Here is a 16,589-nt window from a genome sequence, read left to right as displayed (position 1 = left end):
CTTATGAAGTGTATTTGTCATTTGGTTCAGGCTACCTGCAGGTGTCACTGGGTACTTTTTATTCGCTGTGACAGGGATACAACCCCTCGGCATCAATTCCAGAGTCTTGCAACAGAGGCGGAAAAAGCAACGTTTTGCAGTTGTACCTCTAATAATGAGGTACAGCTTACCATGTGTTGGTACAGCATTACTATACCAAAATAACTGCAGCAGGTTGAGAATCTCTCACTGTGTTATTACTTTCTTGAGGAAAGAGCCATGTTTGGTTAGTTTCAATCAGTCCTTGAAAATTACCGACTGCATGCAGAAATTTTAAGGCTAAAGCTTTTTCAGAATATATTTCCTGCTTATGATTCTGTCAATATACTATTTATATTCTAAAAATATCTAATGCATTTAGGAAAAAAAGCATGCCAAACCATAAAATACAAGCTAACAATATGTACAGTTTCCCTAATTGCATGTTAGCCTTCAGCTACACTGATGCCAGAATAACCAAGAAGCCTGGCAATTGAAGCAGCTGGTTTATTACTGAGGGCACAGCTGCTCCCGACAGACACTTTTTACCCATGTCTCCTCTAAAAGGAGGCACCTATAGAAAGAGGTGGGGAAACTACCCACATACCTTTGCTGTCATTTTTGCTAAGGGGAAGTTTTTTTAAATAGAGTATGACGTATAAAGGCATGAGGAGGAGGGTAAAAATTCACTTTATACTAGACAGTGACACGCCGTACATCTTGGATTCGGTCCACATAGCGCATGAGCTTCTCCATGATGTGTGTCACGAAGATGACGTCCATCATGTCAGTGAAGTCTGACGCCCTGCTGGTGAAGGATGACAGCTGCTGGGCCAGAGTCTGCGCATTGGTGGCATTTATGGCCATCTGAAACCAAAGAGAAGCTTTTCTTTTCACGAAGCACAAACAAACACGATATGTTTAAGTCAGCACATTATTATTATCACTGTTTCATCATTTGCCAGGTACATTTATACAGATACATAGTGTATTTTAACAGAAAGTCTCAAGTGCTTTTGACCAGTATTACAGACAATTTCTTCCTGGGACTTGAACCAGTACCATTCTGGTTAAGCTTTAATTCTTAACCAATAACCACATGCATAGCTCAGCTTTGTTATAGGTGCAGTGTTTTGTTTGGACCTACCATATAATTAATCTGGCTTGACTGAGTTGTTACAAAAAGCAATGGCCTAGATATATGCATTTTAGGTGCTTGAAGTAAAGAATCTAATGTGTAATTCAATCAAACCTCAGTATCTGCACTGGTATTCACTATTTATGTTGGTAATTTTAAGGAGTATTGTTTACAAAGAACCCCTCCGCAAACCGCCACCTTAACGTGGTGGAGGGGTTTGAGTGCCTGAATGATCTCTGGAGCTATGTTGCCTGGGGCTATATGCCCCTGGTAGGGTCTCCCAAGGCAAACAGGTCCTGGGTGACAGACGAGACAAAGCGCGGTTCAAAACCCCCTTATGACTATTAAATCAAGGTTCTCGTTTACCCCGCCCGGTATGGGGTCACTGGGGCCCTACCCTGGAGCCAGGCCCTGGGGGGGGGCTCGCATGCGAGCGCCTGGTGGCCAAGTCTATGCCCATGGGACCTGGCCGGGCTCATCCCGAAGCCAAGACGTGGAGCCGCTCTTCGGTGGGCTCACCACCTGCCGGAGAGGCCGTAAGGGGCCGGTGCGTTGTGATTTAGGCGGTGGTCAGGGCCGAGTCCCCGGCCGACCCAAACCTTGGCCGCCAACTCTGGCTTTTGGGACTTGGAATGTCACCTCACTGGCGGGGAAGGAGCCTGAGCTGGTGCGGGAAGTTGAGAGATACCGTCTAGATATAGTCGGGCTCACTTCCACTCACAGCTTGGGTTCTGGAACCACTCTTCTCAACCAAGGGTGGACTCTCCACTATTCTGGCGTTGCCCAGGGTGAGAGGCGGCGGGCGGGTGTGAGCTTATTAATAGCCCCCCAGTTCAGCCGCCATGTGTTGGAGTCTAGCCCGGTGAACGAGAGAGTCGTCTCCCTGCGCCTTCAGGTCAGGGAACGGTCTCTCACTGTCGTTTGTGCTTATGCGCCAAGCGGCAGTGTAGAGTACCCGGCCTTTTTAGAGTCCCTGGGGGGCGTGCTGGAAAGCACTCCCACTGGGGACTCTGTCGTTCTACTGGGGGACTTTAACGCCCACGTGGGCAGCGACAGTGATACCTGGAGGGGCGTGATTGGGAGGAACGGCCTCCCTGATCTGAACCCTAGCGGTGAGTTGTTATTGGATTTCTGTGCTAGTCGCGGTTTGTCCATAACAAACACCATGTTCATGCATAATGGTGTCCATCAGTGCACTTGGCACCAGGACACCCTAGGTCGGAAGTCGATGATCGACTTTGTAGTCGTTTCTTCTGATCTTCGGCAATATGTTTTGGACAGTCGGGTGAAGAGAGGGGCTGAGCTGTCAACCGATCACCACCTGGTGGGGATTCGATGGCGGGGGAAAAAGCTGGACAGACCTGGCAGGCCCAAACGCATAATGAGGGTCTGTTGGGAATGTTTGGCGGAGGCCCCTGTCAGAGAGGTCTTCAACTCCCACCTCCGACAGAGCTTCAACCAGGTCCCGAGGGAGACTGGGGACATTGAGTCCGAATGGACTATGTTCCACACCTCCATTGTCGGGGCGGCGGTTCGGAGCTGCGGCCATAAAGTCTCCGGCACCTGTCGCGGCAGCAATCCCCGAACACGGTGGTGGACACCGGAGGTAAGGGATGCCGTCAAGCTGAAGAAGGAGTTCAATCGGGTCTGGCTGGCTCATGAGACTCCTGAAGCAGCTGACGGGTACCGGCGGGCCAGACGGAATGCAGCTCTGGCAGTTGCCGCGGCAAAAACTCGGGCCTGGGAGGAGTTCGGTGAGGCCATGGAGGAAGACTTTCGGTCGGCCTCAAAGAGATTCTGGCAAACCGTCCGTCAACTCAGAAGGGGGAAGCAGTGTTCCGCCAACACTGTTTACAGTGGAAGTGGTGCGCTGCTGACCTCAATTGAGGATGTCCTCGGGCGGTGGAAAGAGTACTTTGAGGATCTCCTCAATCCCTCTGACACACCTTCCGTAGAGGAAGCTGAGGCCGGGGACTCGGAGGGGGACTCGTCCATTACCCTGGCTGAAGTTGCTGAGGTAGTCAAAAAACTCCTCGGTGGCAAGGCTCTGAGAGTGGATGAGATCCACCCCGAGTTTCTCAAGTCTCTGGATGTTGTGGGGCTGTCTTGGCTGACACGCCTCTGCAGCATTGCGTGGAGCTCGGGAACGGTGCCTCTGGACTGGCAGACCGGGGTGATGGTCCCTCTTTTTAAGAAGGGGAACCAGAGATTGTGTTCCAACTATAGGGGGATCACACTCCTTAGCCTCCCTGGGAAAGTCTATGCCGGGGTACTGGAGAGGAGAATTCAACCGATAGTCGAACCTCGGATTCAGGAGGAGCAATGCGGTTTTCGCCCTGGCCGTGGAACACTGGACCAGCTCTATACCCTTACTAGGGTGTTGGAGGGTTCATGGGAGTTTGCCCAACCAGTCCATATTTGTTTTGTGGACCTGGAGAAGGCATTCGACCGTGTCCCTCGTGGCATCCTGTGGGAGGTACTTCGGGATTATGGGGTTCAGGGCTCGCTGCTACGGGCTGTTCGTTCCCTGTATGACCAGAGCAGAAGCTTGGTTAGCATTGCCAGCAGTAAGTCAGACCTGTTCCTGGTGCATGTTGGACTCTGCCAGGGCTGCCCTTTGTCACCGATTCTGTTCATTATCTTCATGGACAGAATTCCTAGGCGCAGTCAGGGAACGGAGGGTGTCTGTTTTGGTGGCTGCAGGATCTCGTCTCTGCTTTTTGCGGACGATGTGGTCCTGTTGGCTTCATCGAATCAAGACTTACAGCGTGCACTGGAGAGGTCTGCAGCTGAGTGCGAAGCGGCGGGGATGAGAATCAGCACCTCCAAATCCGAGGCCATGGTTCTCAGTCGGAAAAAGGTGGATTGCCCCCTCTGGGTTAGGGGGGAGTTGCTCCCTCAAGTGGAGGAGTTTAAGTATCTCGGGGTCTTGTTCACGAGTGAGGGAAAAATGGAACGGCAGGTTGACAGACGGATCGGTGCGGCATCCGCAGTAATGCGGTCATTGTACCGGTCTATTGTGGTGAAGAAGGAGCTGAGTCGTAAGGCGAAGCTCTCAATTTACTGGTCGATCTACGTTCCTACCCTCACCTCTGGTCATGAACTCTGGATCATGACCGAAAGAATGAGATCGCGGATACCAGCGGCAGAAATGAGTTTCCTCCGCAGAGTGGCTGGGTGCACCCTTAGGGATAGGGTGAGGAGCTCAGTCACCCGGGAGGAGCTCGGAGTAGAGCCGCTGCTCCTCCGCATCGAGAGGAGCCAGTTGAGGTGGCTCGGGCATCTGTTCCGGATGCCTCCTGGACGCCTCCCTGGGGAGGTGTTTAGGGCATGTCCCACTGGGAGGAAGCCTCAGGGCAGACCCAGGACACATTGGAGAGACTACGTCTCCCAGCTGGCCTGGAAACGCCTTGGGGTTCCCCCAGAGGAGCTGGAGGAGGTTTGCGGGGAGAGAGAAGTCTGGGGGGCTCTGCTTGGACTACTGCCTCCGCAACCCGGTCCCGGATAAGCGGAGGAAGATGGATGGATGGATGGATGGATGTTTACAAAGAAGGAAAAATAAATACAATGCAACATATTAAGGAAATACTGTATATCATCATACTGTTGTTTTAACTGATTCAGCTGAAGCTTCATATAATTTTCCCCATACTGAGAAATTAAACAAAACCCTGTACCTATAATAAAGTTGATGTTTGCATGTAAAGCAAAGAAGAAATCATTTTGTGTAGTGTAATGGTTAGAGCTGCTGCTTTTGAATCCAAAGGTTGCTGGTTTGAATCTCACCTATTGCTGTAGTACTCTTAAGCAAGGTACTTACTCTAAATTATTCAAGTAAAATTACCTGGCTGTACGAATGAAGAAATAATTGTCTGAGGCTTAACACTAAGTTCCTTTGGCAAAAAGCATCAGCTAAATGTAATGAAATGAGGACCATGATTACTGAGATGATAACAGGCAAAAGTAGTACCCAACATTTCAAGAGAGCATAAGGCAGACGATAGCTGCAAAGACCTCCAAATGGTGGCACTGGTCTGGCCAGCATGCTGGTGTCTCACAGTACCTGGGGTATACAATTTGACATAGGTTTCATTCCTGTTCAGTCTGTGTAGAGTTTGCATGTTCTCCCTGTATCTGAGTGAGTTTCATTCCACGGTCCAAAGGCATATGCATCACGGTAACTGTAATAATAAATCTGGATATGTTACATTCTCTTATGCATACACAGGTGAATTACTGAAGAGGTTCGTGAATCTAACACTGTAAATCACCTTGGATAAAGGTGTCAGCCAAATACTACATTATAATCAGTGTATGTTACTTTGAAGAAAACATCTACTAAATGCAAATTCCAGGTGCTGTTTAGAAGCACATACAGTTCAAATTTGGTCTGTAAATGCAAAGAAAAACCTTGTAAGCTTAAGGAGTATTATATGAAACTCCTTGTGAAGTCAAATTATTATAATTCAAATGGGTGTATCTTGGGATATGAATGTTCTATACAGGGGTGAACAAAATAACAGAAACCTGTAACAATAAATATCAAGAACTTAATTAGGAGTATGGTCACCCATTGCCTCCAGAACAGTTTCAGTCCTTCTTGGAAGGCTGTCATACAAGTCCTGCATGTTGTGTAGTGGGATTCTGAACCATTTCTCAAGAAGAAAAGCCTCTAGTTCTTTGAGTGGTGAAAGAGGTGTAAGTTGACTTCACACTCTGTGCTCCAGAACTTCCCATGAAGGTTCAACAATATTTAGAGCTGGTGTTTGGGGAGGTCATAGAAGGCATTTGACTTCATACAGGTGCTCATGAAACCACTTCTCAATTTGTTTAGTAGCGTGTATGGGTGCATTATCATCCTGGAATACAGGAACATCGTGAGAGAAGAAGAGTGTTTGTGCCATAGGGTCATCTAATCTTGTAAAAAAGTGTATTTCATACCGTGCCAATATTTGACCATGCCAAGCAATCATTGGATCTAATGACTCCCATGATATAGCTTCCCATCTTATTATGGATCTCCCATCATGGTTAATAGCTGGCAACAGACATTGTGGGTTGAAGGTATCCTTTGGCCTTGTCCTGTCTTCAGTTGCTCAAGGGTCCACGTTTCGAGCTCCTTACACCAGGTTTTGCACCTTTGTGCGCTGGTCTTGGAAACAAGTGCTTTCTGAATTGTTTTGCAAACCTCACAGTGTAAAATTTTGTTGAGAATGGTTCACAGATGTGTTCACTCAATTCTGTCTTTTGTGGTATTTAGCAACTGTGCAGTGATGTCCATCTATTCCGGTGAGCAAGTTTCAGCTTATGACAACTGCTCCTCTTTTCCAAAGCACTTTTTCCATTTTTGGCATATACTGTAGTCATTTTTCTGTTTTCTGTTCCCCTTGACAGATGAAATCATTTTGCAGTTTTTGTGACTGCTGTACCTGCAATTGATGTACCGACTAGTTTGCCTCTTTGGAACTCTGTTAGCAGCCCCATGTTCCTTTGAAAACAGACATATCAAAGTGCTAACTGTCAAACCGTCTTCTAGCTCACACATACTGCTAATTGGCAGTGAACCTAATATGACTCACCTTTGCAGCTGCTTTTCTAATTGTGACTTTGCTACTTCAAAGTTTAACTTTTTCATGTGGTGTTTCTGTTATTGTGTACACCCCCTGTATATCTCCAGCGGATCTTTGAGGCGGCATGTTCCCATTGCTGAAGCAGACATTGATGAAAATATGATCCTACGGATGAAGGAAAGATTAGTGATAATATTGTCCCTTGGCAAGGATCTTTGTGATGGGTCAGCATGGTCCCATGAGTGAAGTGATCTCCTAGCTGTAGGGTACGAGGACCTGGCATACCTGGCTCAGCTCATATAGTACATGAGTGACTTCGCTGGTGTAAGGGCATTGGGTGTAGTCCTCCTCCGCCCACCGACCTGCCTGGTCACAGCGCCGCCATGCCTTCTTCTGGCGAACTGGAGAGTAGTGCGGGTGCAGTGTGCAGGGCAAGAAGGCCATGATCCCTGCCAGTGTCTTTGGCCACCTGTCACAATGTGCCCACATTTTCAGAACAAAGGACCTAAAAAGCTTCAAACCACAAAATCTTAATTCGGACAACATTAAGCTTTAATAACTTCCAGTAGCAATGAGTAAAATTTCCTAAACCAAATCCTATTCAGTACAATTAATAGCCAAAGTCAATGGCACTTAAGATACTTAGCTCATAAAATGGCAAAATGTTGATAAAATTAGGAAAGAACAGGAAGTTGAGAGGAAAATGAAGACAGCACATCTGACAAGGCTGAAGACCATTAAGATTTGTCATCTGTATTTAACTGCTTTTCTCTTCTGTCAAGGCAGCATCCTCCGCCTTCAGGTATGGCACAGGCTACTTAGTAATAAATGGAACTAATTTTGTTCAACAAAAAGGGCTCATTTTCCACACCATTACTGCTGTGCTCCACGAAAACAAAGCAGTTCTTCAATGCACTCTCCAAGAGGGTCATAAAGTACAAGACACAGGCAACAACATCTAACAAAATGGCATGTAAAAATGACTGCCATGTTAAAAAAAATGCCATACACGATGGGTACACATCCTTACATTTAACAGACACAGCGAGGGCTCAATTGAAGTGTCACAGTAAATGATAATTGACTGTTGTTGCTGTTCTCAGCTCACTGAGGGTTGTGGTGGTCTCTGATCACCCACCTGAAGTCACCCTTGTTGTTGGTGACCCTTGACGCAGGGCAGTAGGGTGCTGACGTCTCAAGTACTACAATCTCCATGCTTCTTGAGCTGTTTCCACGGGAACTGGTCAGCAGGCACGCCCAGTTGCCCGATGCACTCATATCGATGTTGGTAAGGATCAGCTCACTAGTTAAAAAAGGAAAAGTTAAGTATTTGATATTTTGCAAAAGACTCCAATAGGTAGACAAGTGGTGTCTCTAAAGAATCATTTAAAAAAAAAATCTGGGTTGAGATTCATTAGGAAAATCACACACCCGATGAGAAATATGCAAATATACTCACACCTACTTACCAACACACACATAATTTATATGGTAATATCTCACTGCTAAAGCCCAAATGCTTGACTATTAATAGATCATAATTGCTATAAAACAATTTCCATGAGCACTTGGTAGACTAAATAGTATTTCTGGCTTCACACTTCTGCAAGGATTTTGACGAGAGAAGCGGTGACAGCTGTGGTTTGAAACACATTTGAAAATTCTACTTTAAATCCAACCACTTCATGTTTGCACAGTTTTCTTGACATTTAAATTACAAGTGACACTGAACTGATAGCACTTAAATCTCACTCAGTGAAATGATGGCTGGGATAGTAAGGTCCAATGTTCACAGAACAGTAAACATCAGAACATCTTCATTTGTTAGCGCCACAGAGATAGTGCCCTGATTTTTATAGTTTGGAGATTATTGTACAATTAGATTCTGTGAATCAGTTTCCCATTTTGAAACATGACATCTTGTGAACTGTCACAGATAAAAGATGATTTCTACATTTGTGCTGAAATGTTAGTCTAACAGTATTTATCGGGAACTGTTCAACAGTGACAACCAACCAACGTCTACAACTGCTTGTGCTGAGCGGGGTCGCGGTGAGTCGGAGCCAAACCAGGCAACACAGGGTGCAAGGCCGAAGAAGGAGGGGACACGCTGCAGAGAGGACGCCAGTCTGCCGCAAGGCACCACAAGCAGGGCTCGAATGCCCCGCCCAATGGTGAGTATATGATTTTTTTTTTTTTTTTTTTTTAAATTAATATGTTGGGGGGGGGGGGGGGGGTGCGTTGGCACAATGGCACAGTGGGTTGGACCGGGTCCTGCTCTCTGGTGAGTCTGGGGTTTAAGTCCTGTTTGGGGTGCCTTGCAACAGACTGGCGTCCTGTCCTGGGTGTGTCCTTTCCCCCTCCAGCCTTATGCCCTGTGTTGCCGGGTTAGGCTCCGGCTCCCCACGACCCCATGTGGGACAAGCAGTTCAAATGGTGTGTGTGAATATGACCACATACAACCCCAAGAAACACATTTTGGAATGAGTTGCAAGCATCAGTTTCAGAAAATACCCATATCTTCAATTAACAATGCCGCTGATTAGGAAAAACATTTATCTTTATACTGTGTCTGTTTGAATAAAGTCAAAGTAAATTTACAAATCACTTCTTGTTTTTAACATTTTCCATACTGTCCCAACTGTTTTGGAATTAGGGTTATATATGTCCCTTTAGGCGCGGTGGTGCAGTGGGTTGGACCGCAGTCCTGCTGTCTGGTGGGTCTGGGGTTCGAGTCCCGCTTGGGGTGCCTTGCGGCGGACTGGCGTCCCGTCCTGGGTGTGTCCCCTCCCCCTCTGGCCTTACGCCTTGTGTTGCCGGGTAGGCTCCGGTCCCCCGTGACCCCCTATGGGACAAGCGGTTCTGAAAATGTGTGTGTGTGTGTATGTCCCTTTAAAATAAGTAATTTCTTTGATGGACTGCTTGATAGAAAGGATGATATGTGTTCCCTGGATGAGTAGACAGTCACTACACAAAATGATGGAGGATGAGGAATTACATTAATTATCTTTGCATGTAATATACCTTAAAGCTGAAAAATCACGTGCACATGCCGAGTGTACTCACGCTTTAGTGGCAAATGGGAAAAAAAAGAATGACTGAGCCCCAGCTGAGACCCCATGGATGACATTTTATGTTTGGGGTGAATCCTTCGATAGTGTTCACCAGGCCCTGGAGCACAGCAGTCAGAGAGCCACAGTCCAAAAATAACAGCCTTCTCTCTTCAAGGCCTTCCCTCAAATAAATGGAGCCACAAAGTGCTATATCAACTCTCCGGCGGGCCCTAAATAGCAGTGTTCCGAGCGCGCACCAGTACCGTTCTCTTACGCTTGCTCTTCAATCAGAGTCAAAACCAAGAAAAAAGTAATAACCAAAGTGGGACCTCTTTTTTTCACATGTGGTTTGAAAGAGAGCACATCATTGTGGGTATTATTATCATCCTTATGATTTTCCTATCAAAGTATAGCGTTTCTCTGCACAGTCCTCCTCTGCTGTCTGAAAGACTAGAAGACACGTGAACGATTACCAAATAGTTCAGTGAAATGTTTCATCTCATTACTCCGGAAAACATCTCTTTTGCTGCCGGATAGACCTACGCTAACTAGCAGAGGGAATGTGCGACGTTCCATTTTCAGAGATTCCACTGCAATGGACAGGAATGGAGATGCTGGGTATGGCAGCGCTTCAGACGGACATCTGTGTGAACGGGTGTCGTGCAACTGAGGCGAGATTCTGAGCAGAAGAAGAGGTCATCGGTCGGAGAGTTCATCTCTCACTGCAAAGTCCATCCCTCACTGCTACCGGCGCGACATCTGTTAGTGTGCAGAGACAATAATAAACAGCGACAAACTGCGACAAGAGCAAGAGGTTGCCGAGGGACGAGCAGAAAGAGGCAAGCAGAAAGCACTGACCTAAATTCACATCAACACTGCTCCATTGTGAAGCAGTCTGCATACAACACTCCCCGGCGGACTCATTAGGGCCGTTTATGCTCTTGCGCTGATATTTAATGATTTGTTTGTATAATGTTGCTTACGAGGCTGTAATCTTTAGATGCGGGCAATACCAGCCATTCCACTGTGATGCTGCTTTCCAGCCATCATTTTGTGTGTGTGTGTGTGTGTAAGACAAAGAGTGAAGGCAAGAAGAGACAGAAGAAAAGCATGTGTGCATAAAAACCTTGCGGCTTTTTGAAGTAAAGCACTTAAAACTTTCTGGCCAATACCAATTCTTATGAGCTTTTTAAATACTTTTTATCCGTTGGCAGTTGAGTGAGGCATCATTTATTTCATTGAAATAAGAGCCACAGTCCACCTAATGATAGGTTTACAAATGTGTGTGCATCTGTGTACGTGTTTTTTTCTCCCTGCTGCCTTGTGAGCCACCGAATGTAGTTAAAGAGTGTGTCTGTGTGGGTGTGGTATGTGCACGCATGTGTGTTTTTTGCCTCTTTCATTACACAGTAACGCACACTCCGCAGCTGCAGCGTGTGGCTCTGGGGCACCCATGATAAGACTTTAATAGACTGGGATAAATCTGGACCTGGACAGCCTTGGCCTGAAAGCTTTGGAGAGTGATTTTTGGTATAAATAAAACATCTTCCTCCCACAACATTCCCCCCACCTATTCAGGCTCATGCAAAAAACTTGTGCTCTCCTGACACTGCCTGCTATTGCACTGGAGACTGCACTGTGTTCTCCCGGGTGCCTAGTGGCTGCATCCTTTCAAAACAGCCGTGAATCACCTCCATCAAGTCGCCGTTTGTCACGTGCGTCCTCCACAACTCCCTTCTCTGGCATTGCAGGAAGCCATGTATAATCTCCGCCGTGTCACAGCCATTGATTAGGACTCAAAGACAACAAGGAAGCTCCCCAAAGCATGGCCGTCGTGTCGGTTTCCATTGGCTGACAGCCTACCTTTCGCTCTTGCTCACCCTCTGTCATCTGATCAATCCCTCTGTCACCTGCATTAGTTCATTGAGACGAACGATGCAAAAGAACTGTTTGCCTGCCGGAGCGACCATGTTCATATGAAGAAGGAAGTAATAAGCCAATTAAATCCAGTTACCATGGTGACTGAGGTCTGCCAAGAACACAGTGAGAAAAAAAGGAGGTAAGGCCAATCAGCTGGCTGTGTGTGTGTGTGTGTGTGTGTGTGTGTGTGTGTGTGAGGGAAGCGCAAGGAACTTTCTTCTTTTCTTCTTCCATTTTCCTGTGTTTTTTTGACAGACCAGGTTGATTAAAATGGAGAGGATTAAGAAAGATACCTCTGAAGGAGACGATGGCTGCAGGCTTTAAAGAGTTTGATTAATGGAGCGTGATTCACACACTTCGCCTCTCTCTGTCTTAACATCATTTATTGTGTCCTTAGAAGAGCACCATTACTCAGCAGGAGCTGGGGATACACAGCACTTCACAATTAGCCTCCCGTTCGATTACTTCTGGCCCTCATTCTTAATAAGGAATAATGCTTATATCTAACTGGCTAGTGGAAACCAATGTAAAGGCAAGCACACACAGAGAACCCATTTATACAGTTATTCATTTAGCTGATGCTTTTCTCCAAAGCAACTTACACTGTCATTCTACTTACCATTATTAACCCATTTACACAGCTGGGTAATTTTACTGGAGCAACTGGGGATAGGTACACTGCTCAAGGGTACTACAGCTAGAGGTGGGATTCAAACCTGCAGATTCTGCATCTAAGGACAGCAGCCCTAACCACTATGCTACCAGAAGTCCCCTAATAGGGTGTGACTATGCATGAAGGATCATTTTTGATGGCCTACATCAGGGCACCAGCCCATATAAAGCTCCCATCAGACAAACACATAATACAACATACTCACTGACACCCGTAAACTCTATAGACTTAGTCAGCTCAATTTCTACGTACAAGCCAAATCGCTCAGGTTTCTCAGGGTATTTTTTTGGGAAGATTGAGAAATCGAAAACCAGACCTAAAATTACACTAACATAAAGTATATAAAATTTTAAAAATGGTGGCTTCACTAATTTAGCTTACACATTTCTCATGAGAATCCATAGCAGTATTCAATAAGGTACTAAAAAAAGTGACATAAGCACACCTTAGCAAACAAGGGACTGACATCAAGGAAGGCTGACAAATCTAAAATCACAGTTAAAATTGCTGATTGAATAAAATGCAGAGAAATTTAAGCAATCATGAGTTCAGTAATTTAGCTTACACATTCCTCGATATCCCTGCATTTAGGCCATTCTCCAATAAGATGCACTTAAAAGTAACAGAAGCAGACCTGAGCAAACAAGGGACTGACGTCAAAGTAAACAAGGCGTGAATGTGTAGTGAGTTCAGTGTAGTGAGACCAGCGATACCCTGCAGGAGGAGAGCATCAGGACTCATGGTTGACATTGGCAGAAACAGGGAGGCCCACGCAGCCAAAGTTCCCTGTGCTGGCAGACCAATAAAGGGCCAAATATGTGAATTCCTGATCTTTAATTAAGGACCACGGCTTGCTGCTGTGTTTCAGAGGGATTTTTCTGCAGCGCCTGCATTTCTTTCAACACCCTTGTTCATGGTATGAAGGGACATGGGGGCAGAGAGAGCGCAGAAAGCGCTGGGCCATGTTTTTCTTGGCTCCAGGGTTTATACGCGAGCTACTCCGCTGTGGAAATGAGTGCCCTTTCCTTGCATCCCTCTAAGGGTGGGAAACATCTTGCCAAGAGAAACATTACAATATATGAATTCACTGCATTAAAATTACATAATTTGTGTATGTAAGGGAAGCAGCCGCTAATTGCGTGACTCAAAATCGGGATTAGACTAAATACATCTTTCTTTGGGGAAATACTGCAGGTTTGTAAGCAGGAAGTCTGCAGCCCAATTTGTCCCAACCAAAGTGTACAGTGGACAGCTGGCCTGAGATGTAACCCTACCTAACCTGCCCGAAATACATTCACTCTCATGTATAGATGGGGGAATCAAAGCGGAATGATTAAAGGAACTGTCAAAACATCCCAGCTCGAAACAGACTGCACTATAATTGTATTAGAAATCCAAATGAAAGTTTTAAATTTGTGCTTGGCTTCTCTGCATCTCACTTCAGACATCACAATGACTGTTTTTTTATCAAGTGGAAAGAAAAAAGCGAGCGATTCGGGGGGGGATCTGTACTATTCAAATCTATTCATTTTTAAGCTAATTGCTTATTTTCCTACAACAAAGAAATACACGGATATGAAATTTAGTTCAATTGTCTTCCACGTCCCTCTCGTTCCACCTACGTAGTATTCATACTGCAGTATAAAAAAAAAAAATTTAAATCATTAATGGTAGGCATGCAAGGACAGCAGGCAAACATCCCACCATGTGGCAGGAGAAGAGATGAAAGAGGCTTACCGCACACTATATAAATTGTCTGTGAGGCCAGCAGGACTGTTGACACCGGGAAGCGTATTTCTGTCGGCACTCCGGCAATATTTACACAGCGCTCAAAGAGAATGGCCGAACAGAACGTGGGCAATTGTATGTTTCTCAGTCTGATTGGAAGGCCAACAGAGAGGCGCCAGTGGACCGAAACAAGAGGAAGGAAACGGACGTAGACTAACCCGAGGTGGTGGCGAGAGCGCGACTCCTTTCCACATTATCACTGTAATTAAATGACGGAATCTGCTCCAGATACCATGCGACCCGCTAACACTCAGGCGCTGTCTGAAGCACTCATTAAACCCCCAGAAGGGGGCACTGACTACTTAGAAGCCATGGCACTCTGCCAGTGCAACTGTGCCATGCCGCTAAAGAACCCAATAAAAAATGGGCCCGAATGGCTGGGTTCAGTTGTAATGAGGAAAACAGCCCAAGAACAAATCAACACACAAATGAGGGATTTGTGTGTGTGTTTATGGCAGCATCATTGTGTGTTAATCTTTCTGTTTATATGATTTCTTCATAGGAGGGCGTGGTGGTGCAGTGGCGCAGTGGGTTGGACCGGGTCCTGCTCTTTAGTGGGTCTGGGGTTCGAGTCCCGCTTGGGGTGCCTTGCGACGGACTGGCGTCCCGTCTTGGGTGTGTCCCCTCCCCCTCCGGCCTTACGCCCTGTGTTGCCGGGTAGGCTCCGGTTCCCCGTGACCCCGTATGGGACAAGCGGTTCTGAAAATGTGTGTGTGTGTGTGTGATCTGTTCATTCCACTCTTTGTTTATGTTTACATTCACATTCATCAGTTTCACAGACACTTCTCTCCAAAGCGATGCACAATGATTATTAACTCGTATTTACCTTTAGTATTAACCTTTGTCCGAGGTGGATTACGGCACTGGATATGCTGCACCAGCATCCCTACAGTCATTGACTCATTCAGATACCCAAGCAATGTAACTCGCTCACACATTTAAACACGATGGACAGTTTAGACTCACCAATCCACATAAAACATCTTTTTGGACTGTGGGAGAAAACCAGAGCACCTGAAGGAAGCCCACATGAATATGGAACAGCACATGCAAATGCCACACAGACTGAATCGAACTGAAACCCAGAGACCATGTGCTGAAAAGCACCAAGCACTAATGTTTATGTAGGGTATGTGAGCATGATTTTTTTATGCATGTGCTTGCGTAAACTTTGTACATATGCATTTATGCAAGCATAACTGAATGCTTTTCTGACTGTGAGTATAAGCATCTGTGCAAGTGTATGTGTGCAGTCCGGCTCTCACCTGGTCACCAAGCAGCAGTCGTGAATGATGCTGTCCTCCACCAAGACCCCGCTTTCCTCATGGGTCCTCACGGCCCGCCCGTTGTGGCTCCACTGCAGTGTTACGGAGTGGTCCAGGTATGAGGCGGTGCACTGCAGTGGCATACGGTCGCCCCGGAACACCACTTGCCTCTGGGACGGGATGAGCTGGAACAGTGGCAGCTCCAGGGGTCCAGCTGAAACACATGGATAATCCATTCCAAGGAACCGTAATGGAGAACACTCCAAGGGTTCGGGGAGAAGTGTCCCCATGCGAAACTGATCAATGACTTGCATCAGGATCCCACATGAGGGACTCCAGGTGCAGAGGCCTGGACATTTTCTTGTTTCAGTCCCAATGTCTTTCTGTTAAGGTCTAACTTTCACTTTCCCTGTTCAGCCAGATTGGAACAAACATCAAACCTCAAACTGAAGCCTGGCAGCCAAGCATACTACTGACTCTGCACGTTAAAGTTTGATTTTACACCACTTATTGAGCCTAAATGTGTGGCCTTACGAAAGAAATTCAGCAAGTAGCACCGAGTCACAAGAAAAATAATGTCAGAATTATGCTGATGTTTATTGAAAGCTTCTATCCAAAGGATCTTATGATGTTAAATATTTATAGGGCTGGATATTTTACTAGAACAATTTAGGTTAAGTATCTTTAACAGGGGTACAACAGCAGCACAGACATAATCCTTACTTCATCAAAAGTTATTTCAGGGAGACCCCTTAATCCACCCCCCAAAATAATGGCATTATGTATGCAACATTATGTCCACTGATCACTTCTAGTCATGTAAAGTACTGCCACTTTTTTGTGTCATATTTCAAGCTGTTTTACATAAACACCAGATGAAGGTAGCATGACAATTATAAGGAGAGACAGTTGTGAGCCACAGGAAACCAAAAGTTGAAGAAACCTGTGACTTTGTCAAAATCCTGAGGAATTCTGTTCCCCTTGCCAATACCTGTGAGCTCTTAAACAACCGAGGGTCACTTCCAGAACTTCTGGGACACAGCGAATGTAACATCAAAATGAATGCTACTGTACACCGAAATGAAATCAAGATCCACAAACATTGTGAAGTGAAACCAGACCCAGTGGTGTCCAAAATGCACACCTTGTACGGTCTTTGTGCCT

General features: G+C 46.1%; 1 protein-coding gene across 2 annotated transcripts in view; it reads right to left on the bottom strand.

The window, feature by feature from the left end:
* Window positions 1–16,589, bottom strand: part of adgra1b (adhesion G protein-coupled receptor A1b) — a 131,276-nt gene that overhangs the window by 78,299 nt on the left and 36,388 nt on the right. The window contains exons 7-10 of one of the 2 annotated variants that reach the window (XM_029254380.1): window positions 15,426–15,639; window positions 7,865–8,029; window positions 7,012–7,195; window positions 736–885 (exon numbers count right to left, since the gene is read on the bottom strand). In XM_029254380.1, the coding sequence (XP_029110213.1) occupies window positions 736–885; window positions 7,012–7,195; window positions 7,865–8,029; window positions 15,426–15,639 (713 nt within the window). Of the gene's footprint in view, window positions 1–735; window positions 886–6,735; window positions 6,764–7,011; window positions 7,196–7,864; window positions 8,030–15,425; window positions 15,640–16,589 lie in introns of those variants that run through there. The other variant, XM_029254378.1, reaches the window with a different exon arrangement.

The sequence above is a fragment of the Scleropages formosus genome, chromosome 8, assembly GCF_900964775.1.
Source record: "Scleropages formosus chromosome 8, fSclFor1.1, whole genome shotgun sequence".
Classification (NCBI taxonomy): domain Eukaryota; kingdom Metazoa; phylum Chordata; class Actinopteri; order Osteoglossiformes; family Osteoglossidae; genus Scleropages; species Scleropages formosus.
Note: the sequence above shows the minus strand (reverse complement) of the source record. Positions and strands in the feature narration are given on the sequence as shown.